Here is a 26,135-nt window from a genome sequence, read left to right on the forward strand (position 1 = left end):
GTGTGTGTATGTGTATATGTGTGTGTATATAAGTGTGTGTATGTATATATGTGTGTATGTATATATGTGTGTCTGTGTGTATGTATATATATGTGTGTGTGTATATATGTGTGTATGTATATATGTGTGTGTATGTATGTATATAAGTGTGTGTATGTGTGTGTATATGTGTGTGTCTGTGTGTGTATGTATATATGTGTGTGTATGTGGGGGGGGGTGTCTCTCCTGGATGAGAGGACAGTGGGCTGCCCACTGACTGGACTCCTGGGTAGGAGGATGGTATGCCTGGGAGACTGACTTATAGGGAGAAAAGTTTATTTTGCTTTTTGTAGTAAGTTCTAGGCCATGCTCCCTGTTAGCTTGTGCTGGCACCATGCATCACATGAGATGTGTAGCTGCAGAACTGCTCAACTAATGGCAGCAGAAGCAGAGAGAGAAGAGAGCACAACCCCAATATCCCCTTCAAGGTGTGCCCTAATGACTCAGCTTCCTCCCAGTAGGCCCCACCCCTTAGTGCTCCACGACCCCCACTTGCACAGTGGGCTGGGGACCAAGCCTTCAGATCCAAACTGTATATCAAGTGGATAGATGGAGGGAGGGGGGTGGGAGGGAGGGATGATTATAAGGCTTTCTGAACCACCATCCCCAGAGAGGATGTCTGAGTAACTGGGCCATATATTCTGCACGTTACATGATGGTTATACAGGTTTGTGTTGTTTCCCCACTTGGCACTTCTGACGTCATAGCCTGGATAAGCCTCTGCTGTTGGGGGCTGTGTCCGAGGGGGTTTATGACACCCTCGGATGGCAAATGACACCCAGCTAAGCTGTGGCAACCAGACACTGTGGCAAACCTTCCAGGGAGCAGGGAGATACATCAAAAGCATCCTTGATGGAGACCCACAGCTGAGAGCAGAGTTATATCTTCCCTTTTGGTAAGTGATTTTTACATGACACCGCCTTCCCAGAGCAGGGTAGCTCTGTCCCATGACCTCACACCCTTGGATAAGAGAGCTTCTAGAAGGCTTTGCTGCTCTCATTTATTTACCACATATTTACATTCCATTGGAAGCCTGGCTGGCTGCCAAGGCCTTTGGTTTCTCAGTGGCCAGCCTATAGCAGACCACCTTCAAGTCCAAAGTTGAGATTTGGAGACATCAGACATTCAACAGGAGGGGCTGGTGCTCCTCATCAGCCATGTCGCCAGAGGGGATTTCATAGGTGACACACAGGGAGGAGTAGAGGCAGCCCAAGAAGGACACGAGGCTGGAGAAGTACATTACACCGTTGGCACTGCCCACAGCTGAGGTCAGGGGCCCCAAGACCAGAGAGACAAGGATCTGAGCCAGAAAGTACTGGCAGCTAAGCAGCGAGATGTCCATTCCCATGCCACGCCGTGTGCCGTCCGCACTGGACCCTGCGAACTGACCAGGGGACAATCACATCAGTTAGACCTGCCACAACCTCCATGCAGGTGTGGGGATGAGGGGACCCAGGAAGAGCGGGCAGGAGGAACAGGACCCTAGCAGGAGTCAGCCAGTGTCCAGGGAGGTGACAAGCAGAAGACAGACTGGCTTTTTTCTCACAGGCTGAGTGGCACAGGGCTGTCCCTGCTTAAGTACCTGCCTGGCCTCAGAGTAGTGGCTACACAACCCATGAATATGCCAAAAGCCACTGAATTACGCACTTTGTTTCTTGGACTTTATTTTTTGAGACGTGTTCTCACATAACCCCAGCTGGCTTTAAACTCGCTATATAGCAGATGACTTTGAACTCCTGATTCACACACAGCTGAGTTACTGCATGGTAACACATGCTTGTAGTCCCAGTACTGGGGAAGTGGAGGCAAGTGGACCACTTTGAGGCCAAACTTAGCTATGTAAGACTATTAGGGGAAACAAAACAAAAGCAAAAATTCTGTGGGGAATTAGACCTCAGTAAAGCTGCTAAAAAAGAATCCGTGCTGAGGGCTGACAAGATGATACTGCGGGTACAGGGCTTGCCATCTGCTGATACAAGCCTCATAACCTAAGTGTGATCTGCAGAACCTGTGGGTGGGTGGAGGGCAAAGACCAGCTGCAATGAAGTCCTCTGACCCGCACACATACGTGGTGGCCCATGTAACCATACGCACACATCTTACATCACATAATAGTAAAGATATGGGCTGAATAAAACAAGCCTTTTTCTTTTCCTTGTTAGCATAGGCCTTTCACATCAATTCTGCTTTAAAAAACCCTGCCTCTCCATGCCATGTTGTCATTACCACGTTCAGGTGTCCTGCTCTCCCCTCTCTACTCTCAGCTATGTTAACAGGGGACTCCTCCCCCGGTGTCCCTGTTCAGAGTGGGAAGTATCCTGGAGGGAGCCTCTAAGGTGCCAGTGGCTGCCTGGGCAGCTCCAGGCGTGGAGGGAGCCCACTCAGAAGGGCTCCCTCCATTCAGAACTGTCACCCTCTGCCTGGATGACCTCCATTCTCACCCTCTGCCCCCACAGCTCGCACAGGACAGTTCTCCGTTAAGGTGCCTCTAAGAAGCAAGTGGCGACTGTACCCACCTTCTTACTCTGGTAGTAATCACAGAGCAGGGAGTAGGGCAGGGTGCAGAGCGTAGAGAACAAGACGCCATAGGTGGTGCAGAGGGACAAGACCACGTACAGGTTCCTGGAGAGTGTGGCCAAGCCAGTGCCCAGGCCAAAGGCGAGGTAGGCGATGAAGTAGAGGGTGCGGACGCTCAGGCACTCTTCCAGCTTCTCCAGGATAGCTGCAGGCAGGTCAAAGGCTGACTGGGTGGCCAGGCCTCTCCTCTGTACCACTTCTCCCCTGGGCAGAACAGAGGCAGGCCCCGGAAGCAGGTGGCTTATCCCTGCAGGCCTGTTGCATGGATAGCAAGACCTGGGGTGTCCCCATTCACACCTGCCACATAAGGGCCCTGTGGCTTCTACAGATCAAAAGGTGGGATTCCTGAGGGCTCAGAAATGTGGGATCTTAGGTTAAGCCTTGGTCTCTTGCTTGCAATGGGAGCAGCAAGTCTACGCCTTGGCTGGCCATCGTCCTCATCTACCAGATCTACCCAGAGAAGAAATGATAGCAGGTGATATAAACACAAGGCTGCCAGCTAGGGGGCCAGCACCCCCAAAGTGCTGACCTCAGGGGCTCACATGTGAGACTAACATCTCGCTTGGGGATCTCTGGGGGTTGAACTTGGCTTCAAACATGCTAAGCACATACATGGACTATTGCATGGAACTACATCCCAGCCCACATTCACTCTGTTTATTTCCAGCTTCCCTAAGGTGAGGGAGATCAGAGAGGGCAATTGGCATACTGCAGCCTGCGGCCTGGTTTTGACCTATTCTTCAGTTTTGTCACATGTGTGTGGTGCTACAAGGTGGGGCCCAGAGCCCTGTAGGTGCTAAATCATCTCTTCCACTATGAGCTACGCACCCTCGCAACACCCCCGAAACTCCCCCTCACCCCAACCTACTCAGCCTGGCTTTGTATGGCCCCAGCACCAAGAGTGGCTTTGTACGTAATAAAAATAAATAAATAATTATAGTTGGAGAGCTTCTCTCCAGGTGCCACCAAACTGTGGATATCGCTCTGTATAAATAAAATGCTGTTTGGCCAGTGGCCAGGCGGGAAGTATAGGTGGGACAAGAGAGAAGAGAATTCTGGGAGGTGGGAGGCTGGGCGGAGAAAGACTGCCAGCCGCCGCCATGATAAGATGTAAGGTACTGGTAAGCCATGAGCCACATGGCAAAGTATAGATTAATAGAAATGGGCTAAATATAAGAGTAAGAGCTAGACAATGATAGGCCTGAGCTAATGGCCAAACAGTTTAAATAATATAAATGTCTATATGTTTATTTTATAAATGGGTTGTTGGACTAACAGGGCTTGGCGGGGGCTGGAGAGAAGGTCACCAACTACAAATATTCATTTAGCATGCATGGTAGGGTTGGGGCAGGGGAGACATGCGTGTGTCATGGCACATGTGTGAAGGTCAGAGGTTAATTTGTGGAATTCACTTCCTTCCACCGTGTGGATTCTGGGGATCAAATTCAAGTTGTCAAGCTTGGCAGCAAAGGCCTTTACCTACTGAGCCATCCCAGCTGTTTGTATTTTTAAATAACAACAACAAAAAAAGTTTTTGTTTGTTTTGGTGGCACATGAAGACTCTGTGATGTACACATCTCACAGAGCACACACAGGTATTATTGGCCCAGGGCCATGCCGAGTGCCTCCTGTGATGTATGACTACAGGAACCATTGGGCACTGTTAAGAGGCACGTTGGCCTTTCACCCTAAGACCCCAGGAGAATACTGTAGGTTCATGCTGCCAGCCAGGTCCCAAAGGTACTGTCCTGGGATGAACATGGTATTTCAGGAGCACACCTTTAGGGTCCACTCAGACGCCAGACTGCCCATCTGCACTCAACACTCTTGCTTTGCCTGCCTCCCACATGACCACAGATGGTTGCTGGCCTCCTTCCCAGGCCTCCTTTGGCCCTACTGTCCTGTGGAGCCTCATGAGAAGAGTGGGGTAACCAGCCACGCACCTGCCTGTACGTGGCCCCATGGCTTGCCCCCGGGCCCCACTTTACCCTTATGTGTGTGAACCCGTGGTCTAGGCAAATCTAGGGTACCTCCTCTTTGGAGACCTGACACCCACAGGGTGGGTCTCTGCACCCCAGACATCCACTCTTGGTCCAGGACAGTGCAGCTGGTAGGCCCAGCAGTAGCTGAGGACCTGAACCAAAGACAGCGGTGTCTCCCCTGAATGGGCACTTCATGCCTGCAGTTGTGGGGATGTGACCGCTTAGTCATTTACCGGAAAGTGTGCATGCAGCAGGCAGCAGGTACCTGAGTAGAAGGCGGCACTGAAAGCGTAGATGCACATGCCCCAGCAGCCCATGGTCACACCACTGTTGTACTTCTGGTATGCTTCCGACGTGTGCGGTGCCTTCGGGTCGCCCTGGAACACCACCTCACCCATGAAGTCCGTGTAAAAGAGCAGCATGCCCTCAAAGGAGAGCCACCCTGCAGAAGGGAAGAGGCCATAACCTCAGGCCACTGAGACTGTGATGTTGTCCTTCCTTCTGGCACTCTTCCTAGACAGAAAGTAACACGCGAAAGCTGGGCTTGGTGGCTCACACCTGTGAGCTCAGCACTTAAAAAGTGAAGGAAAGAGAATCAGGAGTTCAAGTCCAGCCTGGGTCATGTTAGCCAGGGTCATGACCTTTTGTAAAGTGCCTCCATTTTGGTTGAAGTGTGGCAGTTCCCATAATGACAGTCATTCAGTTTCCAGAACTATAGAGTTTGTTATTTCTTAACTCTGGCCTCCCTGACCCACAGACCCTCACCCAGTAAAGGCTGGCCAGGAATGTTTATCCATCACCTAACATCCTTTTTTTGTGTTTTGTCTAATAGGGTCTCTCTACACAGTCCTGGCTGTCCTGGAGCTCACTCTGTAGACCAGGCTGGCCTCGAGCTCACAGAGACCCACTTGCCTCTGCCTCCTGGGTGCTGGGATTAAAGTCATGTGCCACCACATCCAGCAGGGGGAAAAATACACTAGGAAATGCAAACTGTGATGTGGGCCTGATGTGTGTACTGATCCTGCTTCCAAGTGCCGCTCTTTGAAGACACCACTAACACCTTCTTTGGCTGAGGGCAGTGATGGTCAGGCCCTCTCAAGCCACAGTAAATGGTCACCACAACATCTATGCCATCAAGTAATGTTGTTATAATCTGTATATGTGTACTCTATGTGCTCACAAGTGTGAGTATACTTGCACATGTCCTTAGTCACTCTCCATCTTATTTCCTTAAGACAGGGTGTCTCACTGAACCTGGAGCTCCTCGATTGGCTGGAGGGGCTGGCCAGCAGCCCCAAGAGTCCTTCTGCCTTACCTTGTCAGCTCTGACATCACAGATGTATGCTGCCAGGCCCAGCTTTTTTATATGGGTGCTGGGGAGCCAAACTCAGGCCCTCATGTTTATGTGGCAAGCACTGCATGACTGAGCCATCTCCCCAGCTCAGTCACCAATTAAACAATTATTATCATTTAATTTTTCAGATAGGCTCTCAAGTTACAGGTGGGCCCAGAACTTGCTATGTAGCCAAGAATGGCTTCTAAACTTCTGATCCCCCTGTCTCCATCTCCTGAGTACTGGGATTATAGATACCTTGGTTTATCCGGTACTGAGAATGGAATCCACACAAGCACTGTACCAAGTGAGTATATCTGTAGCCCACCAAATATTATGAAACTCGTTTCCACAACAGCAAAGTATGTCCCCACACAGATCCATCATTGAACCCTTCCCCGCCTTGGACGTCTGTGTCCCTATCCCAGCTGTTAGTGGCATAAGCTGTGTTCCACTAAACACCATCGTATAGATTCTTGGTGCCAACTATGATTTTGGCTTACATGGGACTATTACTGGGCACTGGTGGCACATCTCTTTAATCCCAGCACTCAGGAGGCAGAGGCAAGCAGATCTCTGAGGCCAGCCAGGGCTATGGAGAGAGACCCTGTCTCAAAAACAAAGCCTTGCCTGTGATATCGGGTGTGTCCCTCTGCACGGCAGCCCAAACTCAACACAATTTCTGTCATTCTCAGGCCTTCCACAGCTCAACAAGCGAATGAGAGCCAAGCTGGAGTCTTTAATAGTGCCAAGCCCTGGTGCTTTACGAGCACCGCCAAGTATGCAGATGGGTGGGGGCTGCATGCCTTCACATCTGCGGATGACATTCCAGCAAAGTGGGGTTCATCACTTAACCCGGAGGAGAGCCTCCAGTGCAGGCTGAGGAATGTGAAAACCCCCAAGAAGTGGGGCTCTGGGCTCAGACCAGTGCAGGCAGCAACCTGGCTGCACCTGGTCACAGCGGCGTCACAGCTCACCCAGAAAGTGGTTGACGCAGAGATTTCGCAGTGCCTTGGGCATGTTGTAGATGGTGGAACAGAGGCGTCGCAGGGACAGGGGCTGTTCGGACTGCTCACTGGAGCCAGTCAGCTCACTCTCGTACTTCACACCATTCAGGAGGATGTTTGCGACCTGCAACAGAGACTGAGTCAGAGCCACTAGGCCCACATCCCACCAAGGCATGTGATGGAGTGTGCTGAGAAGCACAACACAGGCAGCTCACAGCACACATTGTAGGGACCTCTGTCTTTTCCTAACTTTTAATTTAATTTATTATTATTATTAGATGTGTGTGTGCGTGTGTGTGTGTGTACACATGTATGAGTGCAGGTGTGCACATGCCAGAGCACGCATGTGGAAGTCAGAGGACAAAGTCGGTCTGGAAATCAGTTTTCTCCAACTGTGGGTTCCAGGGATCAACCTTAGGTCGTCAGGCGTGTGCAGCAGGAGCGTTTGCTTACCAGCTGAGCCATCTCACTGGCCCCACTCTGCCTTCTTACAGGGTGGTAACCAAGGACCAGGCCCCATGGGAAAGAAGAGCTGTGGGCTTCTTGTCTGAGACCCAGGAGCAGCTAGAGGTGGAAGTTTATTGTGAGCAACACAGAGTGTGACACAGGATCTCTCTCTCTCTCTCTCTCTCTCTCTCTCTCTCTCTCTCACACACACACACACACACACACACACACACACACACACACACACACACACGAAGTCCCTCAAAAAGTAGAGATAAAATTAAAATAAATACAGATCAGGAAAGAGGGATGGCCAGTAAATGCTGCCATGGAAACATGAGACCTGACTTCAAGCCTTAGAACTTGGGTTTAAAAAAAATGCCACATTTGCAACCCCAGCACTCAGGAGGCAGAGACAGGCAGGTCTCTGGTCGTGCTGGTTGGCTAGCCTGGCCTACTTGGCAAGTTACAGGCCACTGAGAGACCCTGTATTAAAAACCAAGGATGGTGTCTGAAGAACACCCAAAGTTGACCTCTGACCTCCACATACATGCACAGATAGGTGTACATGCACACACATGAAATACAGATCACCTCTAGCCCAGCCAGCCCTCACCTCTTCCATGGGAGAAGGCTGTGAAAACTTACTTCAGAAGGACTGAAGACGCACAGTTTAAAACCCTCTCCACACACGAGGGTCTCCTACCACATGGAAGACAGGGCAGCCATGTCAGTGGATACCTCATCCCTCAAGGGGGTTCAGATCATGAGACACGGACCCCCACTGTCAGCAGAATGAGCAGGATTTGGTTTGTTTCGGGGACACAGCATTCAGTGGGCCCTGCAGGTCACCAGCATACCTGCAGGCCTTTTTGAAATGAGGTTTCTCTCCCCAGCGCCTTGCCTGGGTTTGGGGCACAGACTCCTGTGGAGGAATCCTGGAACTGAGCTGTTTGGAGAAAAAGGAGGCGGAAGCACTGCTCTGGCTGGGGGCGGGGTGGTGCTGTGGGCACTAGACTCTTGTTGTTGTTTTCGAGACAGGGTTTCCCTGTGTAGCCTGGCTGTCCTGGATCTCACTCTGTAGACCAGGCTGGCCTTGAACTTACAGAGATCCACCTGCCTCTGCCTCCCAAGTGCTGGGATTAAAGGCATGCGCCACCACTGGTGGCAGCACCAGATTATTTTAGTGGGAAAAGGAAAATAGGAAACCTGTAGTTTGGGCCCCAAAGCAGCCATAGCAACGAGGCTTGTTCCCTATGCCTGTAGCAGGTGTGTTCATATTTAGCTCACTTTTTTTTATTTTAAACGCTCATTAACCTCCCAGGTACTGGGATTACATACATGCACCAGCACACCCTGTGTATGGGGAGAAGACTGAACTGTCGCCCTGGACAAGCCAGACAAGCTCTCTGTCAACTGAGGTACTGCCCAACCTTCAGCTCACAATTTTGACTATTTTCTTCGTTCTTTCTTTCTTTCTTTCTTTCTTTCTTTCTTTCTTTCTTTCTTTCTTTCTTTCTTTTTTTTTCTTTCTTCCTTCCTTCCTTCTTTCCTCCTTCCTTCCTTCCTTCCTTATGTGCATTGGTGTTTTGCCTACATATATGTCTGTATGAGAGTGTCAGATCCCCTGCAACTGGAGTTGTAGACAGTCGTGAGCTGCCATGTGGGTGCTGGGAATTGAACCCGGATCCTCTGGAAGAGCAGCCAGTGTTCTCAACTGCTGAGCCAGCTCTCCAGCTCAATCTTTACTATTTTCAAAGAACTTATACCCAAGCCACCCTGTTGACAGAACGGACGCTGGGAGGGAATGGGAAAGAGGGATGCTGGGAACCTGTAGTTCAGCTAAGACTTGAATCTAGGTGCCACCTGAGTTTTGTGAAACATGGTGTTCCACTTGACAAAGGATCCAAGAAGCTACCAAATGCCACCAAAGGAAGAAGACAAGCCCTTGATTTGTGCAGCTAGGAAATGCTGCCTCTGCAATCCTGGGCTGAAACACTGTCCAGCTCATGGGTACCCCACATTTGGACCTCTGCACTCTTCCCTGGGAGGAGCAGAGCCCTTCCTCCAGCAGAGGTAGGGGTCCTGGCTCAGCTAGGCTGTGACATCTGTGGCCTGAGCAAAGTGTCTTACTGGGTGATGCCCCAGTCTACCTGGCCCCAGAACAACCTCTCTGAAGGGATCCTGGCAGGTTAGATGCTTCATAGGGCTGTGGCAAAGAAACCCCAAGTTCCTAGTCTCTCTCCTCCGGTGAGGGACCCGAGGCCAAAGAGGAACAGACACTGTTTGCCTAAGTAAGAGGACAGCTTAAAGGAGCCTCCTCCTCAAGGTGGAGAGTGCTGAGGGGTGTGTGTGTATGTGTGTGTGTGTGTGTGTGTGTGTGTGTGTGTGTGTGTGTGTGTGCTCCAGTACACATATGTACATGTGGAGGACAGCCTCAGGGCGGCCCCTCAGGTACTACTTCACCACACCAGCCCTTTACACGGGTTCTAGGGGTCAAAGTCGGGTCCTCATACTTTCAAGACAAGCACTTAACCAACTTGGGCCCTGAAAGTAACCTCCATTGGCGACTAATAACCTTGTGGCCAATTTGACATACACTAAAGGTACTTCTAACAGCCTTCCAGAAGATTCTGTCCCTTTGCAGAAGACATCATTGAGCATGCAGCCTTTCAGGGTCAGCGTGCATCAGACATGATTAGGAATAACTGCTCACACTGGAGGCAACCCAGAGACACCGCAGGCTGCCATGGCGTTAACCCTTAAGACTCAGATCTATTGGCACCATATTCAAGGGGCCCATGTGGGCAGGGGCTGGGCTACTGAAGGAAAGTGCTAGAAACTGGCGGCATATGCACAGCACTTTCTGTGTTCTGTGTACCACACTCCTCTCTAGAGGGGTGGTTCTGTGTACCACACTCCTCTCTAGAGGGGTGGTTCTGGCCTCAATTTCTTTGGGGAAGACATGGCGGTATGTAGAGGACTGCCAGTGAGTCACAAGTCCTGTCCTGATCATCTGGGGACTCAGAAATCTCAGAGTCACCTACCCATGTGCAAAGGAAGACATCTCTGAGGCTGCATCCCACCCCCACCCTCCAGCCTCTGACTGACAACAGGCAGCCACACACGCTGGACCATCAGGTCCTTGCCTCCCCCTTGACATCTGTCTGTTTTTACCTGCTGACTGAAAGTCACATTCCTTCTCCTGCTGGTTTCAGGCCCATTTCCTCCAGCCACATCTGGGAGAGCCAAGGTCTGGGGCCTCTTCAGGATCCCTGAGGCCCGTGGTTTAGAGGTGTCCAGAGAGCCTACCCTCAGCACATCTCCATCCGAGCCAAAGGTCAGGGCCCCCTCTCTCCTCTCCAGCAGCCCCCTCTCCTGGCAGTAGAAGCCATCGGGTGCCCGGGGAAAGCTGACACTGATGGCCTGTCTGGGGACACTGCTGGGAAGAGCCAGGTAACTGTCATGGCCTGCCGTGAAGCAGTCGATGAGGACGCTGTCTATGTTGGAGGTGCCAAAGGATGATGCGAACTCATTGATGCCTGTGAGGGAGTTGTCCCTGCTGATGAAGCTGCCATACTTGGGGGTGAGGGGGCTGGGTGGTGAGATGGGTCTGGAGAAGCTGGCATACAGGCTGGTGGCTGTAGTTGTGGAGAGGGTATCGCCAGCTCCCTCCTCCACCAGGACAGGTGGGGAGGGGGGCAACGGGAGGCTTGGGCTCTTCATAGAGGTCCTTTTCTCAGCCAGGGGCCGCAGGGGCCTCTCAGGGATGCTAATCAGGGTGAGTACAGTCGTGACACTCAGGGTGATGGCCGTGAAGATATAGATGACACGGAGCTGACCTCCCAGGGCCCTCCCGAAGCCAGTTTTGTCCCAGTGGATGCCACCGACCACATAGCCGAACCCTCCTCCAAGACCTGTGGAGAGAAAAAGGATTCAGTGTCCTCTCCAACCCAGACAGGCAAGGAGGGTCCCCAGGAAAGGTGGAACTATTTCTTAGAAGGATGTTAAAGTAACAAGTCCACTCAAAGGACTCGATGTAGTATCTGCCCCAACTACACCCCAGCAAAAGAGGGAAGGATTCTCAGGCAAGCCCAGGGGTGTTCCTGACATGCCCTCCAGGGCCAGGTGACTACTCTCTTCTCCACATTAACCTTGGCCTTGGCTCCAGGACAGGGGCAGGAGGACAAACTGCCCACCCGTCCTTCCATTCGAAAGGACAAGTGTTAGAGTCATGGAAGGGGCTGCTGGGACTCAGCTATTCCTTGTGCTTCAGGGCAGCACAAGCCCTTATCTTCAGCACACAGGCCTGTGTGTGCATGAGCAGGACCCTTGACACCTCCCTTGTGCAGGGCCACCTCCCGGGAAAGCCACCTCTGAGGATGGCTGGGGGTTCTAGGGATGGAGTTGACGTCATTAGGCTTGGCAGCAAGTGCCTTTACCCACTGAGCTATCTCGTGGGTAAATCTGGGGTCCTTCTAATCAGCTTTTAGTGCATCTTTTGGGAGAACCATCGAAGATTTGTGACCCTTAAACAAGGGCGGGTGTCATATGGATGTTATTAATTTGATTTCATATTGAAATTAATCTATTGCTGTAGGTATGTAGCCCTGGCTCACTATATAGACCAGGCTGGCCTCAAACTCAGAGATCTGCCTGCCTCTGTCTGCCTCCCAAATGCTGGCATTAAACACATACATCACCACACATGGCTCTATTTTTTAATTTATTTACTTTTACTTTATGTGTATGTTTGTGAGCCTGCTTGAGTTTATGTACATCACATGTGTACAGGAGGCTGTGGTAGCCAGGAGAGGGTGTCAGATCCCTTGGATCTGGAGTTACAGGTGCTGTGAGCCCAGATCCTCTGCAAGAGCAATCAGTGTTCTTAGCCACTGAGCTCTCTCTCCAACCCCCTAAATTGCTATTTTTAAATGGGATATTTTCCCCCTTCCATATCATTTTGTTATACATGTCATGTTTTATTTAGGAAAGCTGAGATTTCTAATTTTTTGTTGTCAATTTAAACATTTCAAATTAAATTTTTTATTAATTTTAGTGGGTGTGTATGTGTGTGTGTGTGTGTGTGTGTGTGTGTGTGTGTGTGTGTGTGTGTGTTGGGGGGTGCATACCACAGTGTGCATATGGAGGTCAGAGGTCAAATTGTAAGAGTTTGTCCCCTTCTTCCTGCATGTGGGGGTCAGACTCAATGTGTTGGCCTGGTGACAGGTAGGTACCTTACCCACTGAGCCACTATGATGCCCCTTCACGTTGTTTTGAGGCAGAGTCTTGCTATGCAGCCCTGGCCCACCTGGGACTCACTATGTAGACCAGGCTGGGCTTGAACTCAGGAGACCCTCCTGCCTCTGCCTCCCCAAGTGCTGGGGCATAGTCACCACACTTGAATTATTCTCCCTACATCACTGGATCAAACCTGCAGCCTTGGGCATGCCAGGCTAGTGTTCTGCCACTGAGCCATGTCTGAGCTCTGACTTTGTCACAGAATGCTGACAGCCCAGCATTCTGCTGGGTTCTCACACTGCTTTGTAGGCACATCTCGGGAAGTCTCAGGAGGTGCTGTCAAGGGTGACTTCCTTCCCTCTGCTACTGTCTCAGAGCAGTCCCTCAGTGGGGTCAGTGCATTCTTGCCTTGTCCTGACTTTGGTAGGGACACTTCTCATGTCATCAGGCACCCACACCCCTATGTGTGTGAACACAGCATGTGTGCACACGCATGAATACTCCGGATTTTTGTTTGCACATTTTGAATTTGTGAGACCATCTACTCAAAAACAGTTTGTGAATGACCTCAAGCTAATTCCTCAGGCATTTTGCAGTCACTCCAGAATTTGCCCAGGACAGATGAAAGACTGACTTGCCCCAGGCATGAGGCCCGGCTGCGGTGGCACAGGATGACCTCAGTCTTCTATTTTATTTTAATTTTTGGTCAGACCTGCTTAGCCCCTCATCGCTTGTATGTCCTTGGATTCTGCTGGCTAAAGTATGTCAACGTGACAAAAACTATAGAGAGGAGGAAACCCCTATTGAGAAAATACCTCCACAGATTAGTGACTGATGGGGAGGGCCCAGGCCATAGTGGGTGGAGTCACCCTGGGCTGGTGGTCTCTAAGATTCTGTAAGAAAGCAGCAGGCTAAGCAATAAGTCAGTAAGCAGCACCCCTCATGGCCTCTGCATCAGCTCCTGACTCCAGGTCCCTGCCCTGCTTGAGTCCCTGTCCTGACTTCCTTCAGTGATGAACTACAATGTGGAAGTGTAGGCCCAATTAACCCTTTCCTCCCCAGCTTGCCTTTTGGTCCTGGTGTTTCACCACAGTAACGGAGCCCCCGGCACTGAGGTGTTGTTTAATGTCCTGAGTGTGAGAAGGCTGAGGGTGCCTTGTGGAGGAAGGCATGTCATGTGTGGTCTGTTCAGGCATAAGACACAGTATTGCGAGCCACCAAGCCAGTGTTAGGGAAACAACAGTATGTATCGATGTTGCCTTTAAGCCAAACGAGGTAAACAAGGCTGGGCAGGGCAGGTTTCAGGAATGCTTGCTGAATCAGCGTTTGCCTTGCCCCAGAAGGAGCAAGTGCAGCTGCTGCAAATAAGGCCACTAACTGCACTTGTGCATGTACGTGTACTTCACACGTGCACAGTGGCGCTTCCGTCCAGAAGGCCGGAATCCTGGCTTTTAAAATATCCAGGGGAGAAAAAACTGCCTGTACTAAACATACACAGACTGATGTCATTCTCTAAATAATACAGTTTGATGATTATTTACATGGGATCTGTGGTGTGTGTGTGTGTGTGTGTGTGTGTGTGTGTGTGTGTGTGTGTGTGTTGTGTATGCATGCTTGGGTATTTATAAATGTGTTTGGAAGCCAGAAGTGTTGAGTTCTTTCTTTGTTACTTTTTACTTTTTTTTTTTTAAGACAGGCTCTCAGGAGCTGGGCGGTGGTGGCGCATGCCTTTGATCTCAGCACTCCAGAAGCAGAGGCAGTGGATCTCTGTGAGTTCAAGGCCATCCTGGTCTACAAAGTGAGTTCCAGGACAGCCAGGGTTTTACACCAAAAAACCTTGTCTCAGAGGGAAAAAAAAGACAGGTTCTCACTATATTACTATGTAGCTCTGACTGGCCTGGAACTCGCTCTGTAGACCAGGCTGACCTCAAATTCAGAGACCCACCTGCCTCTGCCTTCTGAGTGTTGGAATTAAAGGCATGCACTATATATGCCCAACCTTTTTAATTTTTAAAAATACTTATTGTCTTTATATGCTTATTTTAAAATTATGTGTATGGGGGGTTGCTGAGTGTGTGAGTGTGGATGGGCACAGAGGCAGGAGGGGGCACTGCATCACCTGGAGCTGCAGTTACAGGTGGGTGAGTTTCCATGTGGGTGCTGGGAACTGACTCAGCTTCTCTGAAAGAACAGTAAACATCTTAACTGTTGAGCCGGCTCTCCAGCCTCCCCACTCCCCTGCTCCCCCAAATGCTTTTAGGACAGTTTCATGGCTTATTTATTTATTTGAGACAGGATCTCACTGTGTAGCCCTGGCTGGCCTGGAATTCACTAAGTAAACCAGGCTGGTCTTGAACTCCCAATGATTTGTATGTTTCCTTAGTGCTGGAATCAAAGGAGTACACCACACCCTACTTGTATGTTCTCTCTCTCTCTCTCTCTCTCTCTCTCTCTCTCTCTCTCTCTCTCTCGTTAGGGTCTATTGTATCCCCAATGCGTTTGAACTCCTGATCCTGTCTCTACCTCCTGAATGTTGGGATTACTGGCGGGCACCACCACACCTAGTTTATAAAGTGCTGGGGAACTATAGGGTTCTGTGCCTGCTAGGAAGCACTGTGCCTATTGAGTTACATCCCCAGTTCCAAGATAAGTATTTTCTATTTATTTTTCTTGGGGGGGGGCTATGGTGTGTGTGCCTTGGTGCATGTGTAGAGGCCAGAGGACAACCTGTAGGAGTTAGTTCTCTCCTCCCACCATGTGGGTCCTGGGAGTCAAACTCAGGCCAAGCACCTTTACCAAAGATAAATGTTTTTGACCACTTCAATGCCCACCTGTATATTTGAATTTCACCGACTAATTTTTAAATCTAGAGGTAAGGAAGGAGCCCCCCTCTGCCCCCCAAGGGACACACATCTGAACACTGCTGCCCTGCAGCCTTGCCTGGGGGAAAAGCACTCACCTGCCATGAGGGCGTGGATATTCAGGCCTCGGTCCTGGTCCACTGGGCCACACACGTCCATCATGTAGGCGTGGCTGGGGTTATCTGCTGAGTCGGCACTGAAGTCCATCAGCACCACCCCGCACACGGTCAGGAGGATGCCCCACTTGTGGTTGGTGGCTGTGTCAGCCAGGGCCATGCCAATGTCCCTTCCATTGAGCAGGAGTGACAGGCCCAGTAACGCCCCTGGAGACAGAGAGACAAAGTCACCAGAGAAAATGGAGCCGTTCTCTGTCCCTGCGGCTCACTTCCTAAACTGAGACTCAGGACTTAGAGAAAGACGCCCCAGATGCGCAGGGTTCTCTCACTCAGGCCAAGGTTTGCCTCCCATCAAGCCGAGCAAGGAGACGGATGAGCTTTATTAGTTTATTAAAACAAACAAACAAAAAACTAAATGATTTATTCTTAGTGTTGGCTCAGGCAAGGTTGGGCCCGAGGCTGCCTGGGAACTGCTGGAGCCCCCTCCCCCCGCCCCCTTCTTTGTTTGTTTCTTTCCGTTTTTTTTCCATGCCAAACAACAGACCTATCGCCAGGACAAGAATGAAAGGACGTCTCCTTCCAAACCTTGAGGTACATCGGTCACTCCAGGCGCCCAACAGAGGCTGCAGCAGGAATCCTGAAACAGAGCAGGCGGGGGTTACTGCCAGGGCCCCCAGCTCAGCGCCACGGAGGCTCCCGAGGCACCGCCTGCAAGCGAACCTGCCAAGGCACGGAAAGGTGAAAGCAACAAGGGCAGGCTGCAAACGGAAGCCGAATCCAGCCGCCGGAGCCAGCCTAGACCTGCTGTACAGACTCCAAGCCTGGGACCTTCCTTGGGAATCCCAGCAAGCCCCGCCCCTCCCGGGTCATCAGCTTCAGGGCTCTGATTCTGCAGGGAGAGCTAGGAGCGCGTCAGGTGCTGTAATCCCGGGTCTGCCTCCAGCGCAGAAAACTCAGAATACAGGCGGTGCCCGGCATACCTGTGCTTCCCCACAGCCCCATACTAAGGAGTGGAGCTCAACTCCTCCCTCGTCCCCTCAGGCCCCTCAAGCTGCTTCAGCAGAGGCTTCTGGAAGCTTCCGGAGATTTCCAGAGGCCGTCCACCATCGGGGCTCACCGAGGATGGGGCTGATGAACCACACTAGGCTGTAGAGCTGGTCAGGCAGGCCCATTTGCAGGAGTACCGGAGTCACATACGCTGTCTCCATGGCGTAGCTGAACTCGAGGCCAAACAGAATGCAGCCGTTGAATAGCAGCTCCCGAAACGACCTCTGTGGGTGCAAGTCTCCAAAGTCCACCAGCTCAATGGGACACGGGGTGTTGGGAGGTGGGGGCGGAGAGGGTCGAATGTACTTCCTCCTCTTGGGGTGGCGTTTGAAGTTGTTGGCCCGGTGACTGATGTGCCGCGTCACAGACCCTGAGTAGCTGGAGATGGCAGACTTCCAGAAGTCCTGAGGAGCCACACTGGGGAAGAGGGCCTCTCCCGGAGGGCTGCTGCCTGCTGGGGGGATCATCGTAGGCAGGGCTGGTGGGTGTTGCTGTGGGGAAGCCCATTTAGGGACGACAGTTACTTCTCAGGTCTGCGTGGAGCCTCCATCTTCCCCATGAGCCCCTCGCCCTCCTGGCTTGCCATCCCCGTGGGGAAAGCTGAGATGGCACTGAATACTTCAGAATCCATCGTCTGCCTCTCCAACCCCAGCATTCCGTCCCCAAGCCAGGCCCAGTTGCTCGGGGGCTGGAGCAGGCTCCCTCTTCTCTGAGAGAGGACGCCAGCCCTCAGCCCCACACGGTCTGAGTCAGGACAGACACACAAAATGACCTTCTTGCAGGGGCCTTAGAAGATCTTGCCTTTCCTTGAAGGTCCCACAGGACTAGACACCCAAAAAGACTAGGCATGGGTTAGGAGCCACTTGGGACTGAGCACAGAACCACCTATCATAAGGGGACAGCCCTTCCTTCAAGGGGTGAAAAGTCACAGCTGGTCAGCTCAATTCCTGTTTATATTGACTCCTTCACAGGAGCCAAAGGGGCCAGATGCCTGCCTCAAAGCAGCGGTGTGTGTGTGTGTGTGTGTGTGTGTGTGTGTGTGTGTGTGTGTGTGTGTCGTGGTGGAGGTTGGTCACGAGCCCTTTCCTTTCAACTATTGTTGACAAGTGAATTTTCAGCCAAGACAAGAACCAAAGCCTCTGTGGTGTTTGAACTGCTCTCCGTAAAGAGGTCGGGCTGGGAATGTAGCTCAGGGCTGGAGCCCCTGCCTCGAGTGTTCCAGGCCTGGGCTCCACCTCTAGAGCCAGAAATGAAGGATGAATGGAAACAGCAGCACAGGGTGAGGAATAGAGCCCTCACCCCCAATGCACCTATATTTTGAGAAATGTTTACACCACCCAGAGCCTAGTAGGGAATTAGGAATGCAAAGCCCCCCTCTGTCCTCTGACCCCTGTCCTCTGACCCCTGTCCTTTTTCCTATGCTCTTTGCTCTCTGCCCTCCAGGGTTTGCTGCTCAGACCCTTCTCTGAGCATCCCCTGCTCTTGGCTATTCTGAAACAAATCTAGATTAAATTAAAGGAAGTGATTCCTATGACTCACGTTGTAACCGCCATTGTTTTCTGAAGCACAGGGAGAGGAAAGCTGAGGCCGGAGGGAGGAGCAGAGACCCGGAGCAGGGAAGTCCCAGAACTCTGCTGGATGTCCAGGTGCAGTCCACCTCACCCACCCAAAGGAAAGCCATTGACACTCTCCTTTGGAGTCCTCCTGAGAGGTAGGCACCCAAACCACAGTGCTTTTTCCAGCCTTGGGGGTCCTGATGACAGCATCATTTATCAAGATGGACATCATGGGCTCTCCTCTGAGACTAGGGTTAAGCCTCAGCTTGAAGCCCTTGTTTCTGATATTTACTGTGCCACTTTCCATCACACCCCTGATGCCACAGAAACTCCCCCCATGTGTGTTCAAAGCTCCTTGTACCACCCTGTAACTCAGGCATCTCCTCAGAAGCGACCATTGTGGAAATGATTGCACATAGAGATAGCAGGATTCAGAACACCAACTCATCTACCCTCCATCCATTTACCCTCTGTCTACTCTCTGTCCATTCACCTTTCCTTCCATCTACCCACCTATCAACTGCCACCCACTATTCATCTATCTCTCCACCATATAGCCATTCATCTATCCATCAATCTACCATCCACCCATCCACCCCCATCCATCCCCTACCCATCTATTTTTCTATCTACCCATATCCACCTATCCATCCATCCATCCATCCATGAATACATCTACCCTCCATCCATGTACTCTCTATCCATCCATTGACCCTCCATCCATCCATACATACATACATATATTCATCCTCACCCATCTGTCTACTGTCCATCCATCCATCCACCCTCCATCCACCTATCTATCCACTCAACCTCCACCCATCCATCCATCTATCCATCCACCATCCATCTTCCTTCAATTCATCCATACATCCATGCATCCTCTACCCATCCACCATCTATTCACCAGTCATCCATCTACCCTCTGTCTATTACCTCTATCTTCTACCCTCATCATCCATTCACTCACTTGCTTACCACCCATCCACCATCTAGTCGCCATCCATGCATCCATCTGTCCAGCCAACCGTCTACTCACTCATATTCTCATCTACCCACCTCCCAGTTCATCCTCCCATGTGACTAAGTTCTGAGGATCAAGACATGGAGCTCACAGAGACAGAATAATGACACAGTTCTTGCCTTTAAGCTAGGTTAGAAAGTGAAGGAAAATGTTTCAAGCAGTGGAACTCTTCCATACAGACAAGAAAGAACTAACTGCTGGCCACAGTGAGGGTGTGGAGCGAGATGAAGTCACCAGGAAAACATTCGCTAATGGCGAAGGACCTTGAAGCCTTGGCTAAGAGGTGCATTTTACATGTAGTGACATGGCGGAGAAGCTCGCTTCTGTTACTTCAATAATCACTTATCTGGTGACCTTAAAGATACCGTCGTGTAAAATGAGGACAGGTGGGCCTGAGAACTATATAGACAAGTAATACTTCATTTAAGATACAGTCTGCTTACAAAGAGGAAATCAAGATTAAGGTTTTAGGGGCGAGAGTGATGGCTCAGTGGGTGAAGGCACTTGCCACCCAGCCTGAAGACCTGTGTTCTACCCCTAGACCCCACATGGTAGGAGAGAGCCAACTCCTCTGGCCTGTACCTGCACACTCTACCATTAAATAGATTCTTCATTGTTGTTGTTAGAGATTAATAGTTTCAAAAAGCTTAAACTTGTGGGTGTCCTTCCTCTAGCTCAGGGGCTTCTGCAAAGTGAGACCTGTCACGTGACCAGCCCTCCTTCCAGAGCACAGGTAGATGCTAGTAACACCTGGAGCTTTGGAAGTCCAGTATCCTTGGAGCCATCGTCTCTGACACAGGTGTGCTGTCCCTTGGACTCAGAATGGAGGGCTGTTCCCAGTCTGGACGACCCTGCACCAGCAGCGGGAACCCTCCAGACCCTGCCTGAGATGGACTATGAACACGGGCTGCAACTCTAATAGCAAGAGAAGTCCACCACCATCTCCTCCACCACTCAGCTTTGAACAGGGCCTGCAGCCTGTCCGGGAGAAAGCAGACACTTCCCTCCAGTGCTTCTCAACCTTCCTAATGCTGCCACCCTTTAGTACAGTTCCTCATGCTGTGGTGAGCCCAACCATTAAATTATTTTTGTTGATGCTTCATAACCATAATTTTACTACTGTTATCAATTGTCAAGTAAGCTGGGTGGTGGTGACATATGCCTTTAATTCCAGTACTCTGAAGGCAGAGGCAGGCAGATCTCTGAGTTAAGGCCAACCTGGTCTACAGAGAGAGTTCCAGGATAGCCAGGAATGTTACACAGAGAAGCCCTGTCTCAAAAACAAATCAAAACAAAGCAACTCCCCAAAACCTTTAAATATTGAGGTTGAGACTCACTGGTTGAGAACTATAGGTCTGGTACATGAACCAGAACTAACCCCAACTTTGAAAAAAAAATCTTCACTCAGCTTCCTGTCTGCATTGGAGTCAGCTCAGAATAACCTTTTTTAAATTTAATTGCTGTGTATGTGCATCTGCACGTACGTACGTGTGTGTGTGTGTGTGTGTGTGTGTGTGTGTGTGTGTGTGTGTACATGAACCATGACACACATGTGTAAGCCAGAGGACAGCTTGCAGGAGCCAGTCTCTCCTCCCACCATCTGATCCCCGAGACGGCACTCAGGTCCTCAGGTCGTCAGACTCGGTAGCAACTACTTCTGCCTGCTCACCTGTCTTGCCAGGCCCAGGATTAGCATTCTTTAGTAAAAACTGTATTTTCTGGGCTGGAGAGATGGTTCAGGGGTTAAGACCCCTGGCTGCTCTTGAAGAGGACCCAAGTTAGTTACCAGCACCCATGTCACAACCACCTGTAACTCCAGCTCCAAAGGATCTATCTGATGCTCTCTTCTTGCTTCCCAGGCACTGGTGCGCACTGATATAGATAAGGGTAAATTGCTGAACCTACTTTTAAAGAGCAACAACTTGTTTGAAATGTTTTACATTGGTATAGATTTTAGTTTATTGATACAAGTTTAAACTTAATTTTGTTATACTGTATATATATTTCTACTCTTGTTTGAGGTATTATGTTTATGTAACTCATTTAGATTGTAATGGATAATTAAGAAGTACAGATCAATTAGTCTTCTATGATAGTCAAATTATAGTCATGTTAAGTTTTCTAGGTATACATAGATATATTTAAGATAGACAGGTAATCTTCAAACACTTCAAAGACCTACAGAATATGACATTTAAAATATTTTTAAAAATTTAGACTTTCTGGACGGTGAGACATGTCTGCTCCTGGCAGTACTGATTTACTTCAGAGAGGAGGATGGGCATTGAAGACACTTCATATGGAGTTTATTTTCTTGACAAAAATAGCCATTTGGACAAGAAACTGTTCTTGCCTAGACTGCTTGAAAAAAATGTATCCACTGGACATGCAGAACCCATAAGAAGGTGACCACTGAACTTTGCTTGGCGAAATGGTCCTTCAAGTTCCTGCTTCACAGAGGAAACTGCCAGACATTCTACAGGACATTGAGAGAAGTGACCGAGAGACTCTAGCCCTGTAGGCTAAAGACAGATGCCCCAACTTTACAAAGGAACATTAGGTGACTGTCCAGGCTGCCAGCTGTCTCTGTCTACCCTGCAAGACTCCCAAAAAATGCTTGCATCCTTCTCCCGGTTCTCAGGTAGTATTATATCCTTCTGAGGTCTTTGATGTAGTTGAAGACTAGATAGTTATCATTTTCCTTAGTTATGATATAAGATAAGTTAGATATAAAAACCTTGGACTCATAAATATAGGATAGATAGGATATCTTCTTTAATTTTGCCAAATAGACTAGTTATTATAAATAGACTAGATAGTATAACTATAATTCTTGCTTGATAATTGTTTTGTTATCTGTAATTTTACTATGTGAAAGTTAAAACCTTCCTTTAAAAAAAGGGGGCGGGGAGTACTGTGGGATGTTCTGTATGTCAAATGTGTTACTCTGATTGGTTAATATATAAAACACTGATTGGCCAGTAGCCAGACAGGAAGTATAGGCGGGACAAGCAAAGAAGAGAATTCTGGGAAGTGGAAGGCAGAGTCAGAGAGACACTGCCAGTGCTGCCATGACAAATGAGATGTAAGGTACTGGTAAGCCACGAGCCACGTGGCAAAGTATAGATTAATAAAAATGGGTCAATTTAAGATATAAGAACTAGATAACTGGGCAGTGGTGGCGCACGCCTTTAGTCCCAGCACTCGGGAGGCAGAGGCAGGTGGATCTCTGTGAGTTCGAGGCCAGCCTGGTCTACCAAGCGAGTTCTAGGAAAGGTGCAAAGCTACACAGAGAAACCCTGTCTCAAAAAACCAAAAAAAAAAAAAAAAAAAAAAAAAAGAATCACTGAAACAATTTTGGAGCTGGAGAGATGGCTCAGTGGTTAAGAGCACTGGCTGCTCTTCCAGAGGTCCTGAGTTCAATTCCCAGCAACCACATGGTGCTCACAACCATCTGTAATGAGATCTGGCGCCCTCTTCTGGCCTGCAGGGACACAAGCAGAGCACTGTATACATAATAAATAAATAAATCTAAAAAAAAAAAAAAGAACTAGATAACAAGAAGCCTGAGCCATTAGGCCAAACAGTTTAAATAATATAAGCATCTGAGTGATTATTTATAAGTGGGCTGTCCGACTGCTGGGCTTGGCGGGACTTGGAGAGAAAACTCTAGCTACAGCGAGCGTGCGCGCACGTGCTTGTACACACACACACACACACACACACACACACTCTAAAAGTTAAAAGCTTTGCAAAATTTTATACTAAGAAAAAGTTTTTTAAGTTACTTTTCTGTGGGCAGTGAGATGGCTCCACCTTGCTTAGAGACAGGATTTCTGGTTTGCAGAAGGATGTACCAGGATAGTCCACCATGAGCTTCTGTGGATTCCCTATCCTCACTCCCATCTCACACTTGGAGTGCCAGGACTGTAAGCACTTGATATTGTAACTTGTGGCTTTAAATGGGAGCCAGGGATTCAAATTCAGGTCTTCATGTCTGTGCAGCAACTTCTTTCCCCACTGAGCCATCCCCAACCTGTTATGGGCTGTTCAACAGCACCGGATTCACGACAGAAGTGACATCCTGGGTCTCGAATCCTTAAGTGCATCTTACTTGGAACCAACCCATTTTCTCCTTTCTCTTCTCTATTAAAAAAAGTGTGGGTGTGGGGGAGCACGGGGGCGGGGCTTACACCTGTGGGGTTGTTGGGTGCCACTTCCCTTTTACCTCCTACAGATTCTCAAAGCTGATAGTTCAGGTCTCTTCCTAGACCCTTAAATGCTGTATGACCTTAGAGGGATACTGTCAGTAAACTACTGACTCAAGGCCCAGTTCTCATACTTCATCTCCAGGATTTGACTCTTTCTGAGGGTCAGCTTGTCCCCAAAGTCCCGGCCAGGAGCTCACTAACTTGGGTTTCATCAGCACCTGACTCTATTTCCCATAAGAACAAACGTTATAATGACTCCAGGAGCCGTGATAGGTTGTTTATTATCGAGGAGGGAATCAAGGGAACGCCTGTCAGTCTCTGTGTCTCCCTTAGCATGTCACCCTCAGTTGTATGACTCAGGACAGCGCTAAGATGACAGGGTGCTGTTCCCAGGAACCCAGACATCCTGGGAGACATTTGACCACAATCCCTGGCCAGCCAAAGGGCTCAGCCTCAGCGAGGAGGTGAACCGGAAGCTGATGTCACCTGCCCAGGTAGCCGGGAACAGGCCTGGGGCTCAACAGACATAACAGAGGCTGGAGGCAAATTTCCCCAGACTGCCTCTCCCTCTAGGCCTGTGGCCGCTTCACTCTGGGGGCTCCATTCTCAGCTTAATTCACTAGACACCCAAGAAGAACAAAGGTCCCCATGTCCGTCTGGAGCCCCCAGCCTGGGCACTAGGATCATCCTGGGGCCTAAGCAGCAGTGCTCCGGGCGCAAAGCCGCGGAACTGGGTGGAGGAAGCAGAAGAAAACGCGGTACCTGTGCGTCCAGACGGGAGGCATCCCTTTCCCAGGCTGGGCTCCTGGTTCTTCGGGGTATAGCTCCGTCCCAGCCCAGCGCCCCCAGCCCGCCGTGGCAGCTGCAGCATCACCCCGCGGGGCGGGGCTGTGACGTCATGGCTGCATCCTGCCGCTTGGTCCCGCAGAGCATCCTTAAAGCAGCAACTGCGCCAGCGGCCAGCGTACCTTCCACCTTCGGGGCCGGCCCAGGTCGATGGGCAGAATGCAGAAACAGGAAGCACTGTGACTTGGTGGGCCCACCCTCAAAAACCATGTAAATAGTTTACTTTCCATGGTCGTTAATGCATTATAAAAGCACTTGCCCGAGCCTGTGAGCGCTCTCCCTGACCCCATTTTGAATGAAATGCATACGTTTTTGTGTCTTTAACTGTAAGTAAATAGTCATGTGCGCACTTATAGGTAAACATGTGCTCCCACTGCACTAAACCAGTTACCGGAAGTATCACATTCATTGTTCTGGCCACAGATCCATCAGGTGGCTGAGCTGTGCCATGCTTTATTCTAGACCCCCATGGTATAAAGAAAAAAGAGAGGTGGACTTCCTGACCTCAGGGTTGATAGGTCAGGGAGGAAGATACGCATTTAATAGGATAAATAATGTAAGTAGGGGCCGGAGAGATGGCTCTGGGGCAAAGGCCAAGCAAGTCTGGAGATCTGAGTTTAGTTCCTGGAACCCACTAGAGGAGACAACTCCATTAAGTTGTCCTCTGACCTCCCCCATGGCATCTGGGCAGACAGACAGACAGACACACACACACACACACACACACACACACACACACGTGAAGACATCTGAAGGAGATAAATTATATAAATGGTATGCCAGAAGACACAACTCCCTCGAAAACGGGAAATTTCAGATGGACGAGCTAGGTCTGAGAGATCATGGTGACATTCATGGGGTACTGCTGTCCATACCAATGACTGCAGCTGAAACAGGCCATGTATTTGAACGTGCCTGAGAGCCTTTCAGTTGCTGCACAGGCACACACGTGTGCAGGCATACACACAGTCTCTGTTTGCCTAGCAATCCAAAACCTTTTTTTTTTTTTAAACTGCCATATCGGGAGACTAAACAACTCAAGGGCGTGTGCTTATTCTGGCCTCCATTTCCAGAGGAGGCCATGGAGACAGGGGTGCGAGGCAGCTGCTTACACCACATCCACATCAGGAAGCAGAGAGGGATGAACACTGGTGCCCAGCTCACCTTCTCCTTTTTTTGCAGTCCAAGACCTCAGCTGTGGTGCTGCTCAGATTCAGTGCAGGCTTTCCCTGCTTAACGACCCTGCCTAGCCTAGCAACCCTCACAGCATGCGCAGAGGTTTGCCTCCCAGGAGAATCCAGATCCCATGAGGTTGGCGGTCAATATTAACTGTCATATCAACTCCAGTTGCTGAGAAAGCAGACATGGGACTGAGGGAGGGGGCACAGGGCTGGGAGAGGGGGTATGAGATTGAGGGTGGGGGTACAGGGCTGGGAGGGAGGTATGGGGCTGGGAGAGGGGGTATGGGACTGAGGGAGGGGTACAGGGCTGGGAGAGGGGGTATGAGACTGAGGGTGGGGGTACAGGGCTGGGAGGGAGGTATGGGGCTGGGAGAGGGGGTATGGGGCTGGGAGAGGAGGTATGGGGCTGGGAAAGGGGGTATGGGGCTGGGAGAGGGGGCACAGGGCTGGGAGAGGGGGTACAGGGCTGGGGGAGGGGTCATGGGGCTGGGGGAGGGGGCACAGGGCTGGGGGAGGGGTACAGGGCTGGGGGAGGGGTACAGGGCTGGGAGAGGGGTCATGGGGCTGGGGGAGGGGTACAGGGCTGGGGGAGGGGTCACGGGGCTGGAGAGGAGAGATGCCAGATGCAAGTCTGAGTTGAGTTGATGAGGCAGTTGAAGAAGGATGT

At 50.3% G+C, this 26,135-nt stretch overlaps 1 protein-coding gene across 1 annotated transcript; it reads right to left on the minus strand.

The window, feature by feature from the left end:
- Nucleotides 1–1,010: 1,010 nt before the first annotated feature.
- Slc45a1 (solute carrier family 45 member 1) lies at nt 1,011–24,349 on the minus strand. Its single transcript, XM_036179019.1, has 9 exons — nt 24,204–24,349; nt 16,721–17,141; nt 16,148–16,240; nt 15,586–15,810; nt 10,563–11,302; nt 6,909–7,062; nt 4,864–5,040; nt 2,556–2,761; nt 1,011–1,423 (listed from the first exon to the last, which is right to left on the minus strand). The coding sequence occupies exons 2-9, from the start codon at nt 17,115–17,117 to the stop codon at nt 1,157–1,159; spliced, it is 2,259 nt and encodes a 752-aa protein (XP_036034912.1). The 5' UTR covers nt 17,118–17,141; nt 24,204–24,349; the 3' UTR covers nt 1,011–1,156.
- Between the last annotated feature and the right edge of the window lie 1,786 nt (nt 24,350–26,135).

This window comes from Onychomys torridus, chromosome 2 (assembly GCF_903995425.1).
Source record: "Onychomys torridus chromosome 2, mOncTor1.1, whole genome shotgun sequence".
NCBI classification, from domain to species: Eukaryota; Metazoa; Chordata; class Mammalia; order Rodentia; family Cricetidae; genus Onychomys; species Onychomys torridus.

Excerpts from the sequence above, each read along its gene's own strand:
- Slc45a1 (XM_036179019.1), bottom strand. The coding sequence starts at position 17,117 with ATGATCCCCCCAGCAGGCAGCAGCCCTCCGGGAGAGGCCCTCTTCCCC. Across the intron at positions 16,241-16,720 it reads GTTCATCAGCCCCATCCTCG|GATTCCTGCTGCAGCCTCTG; the intron begins GTGAGCCCCGAT and ends GCTCTGTTTCAG. Across the intron at positions 11,303-15,585 it reads TATCCACGCCCTCATGGCAG|GTCTTGGAGGAGGGTTCGGC; the intron begins GTGAGTGCTTTT and ends TTCTCTCCACAG.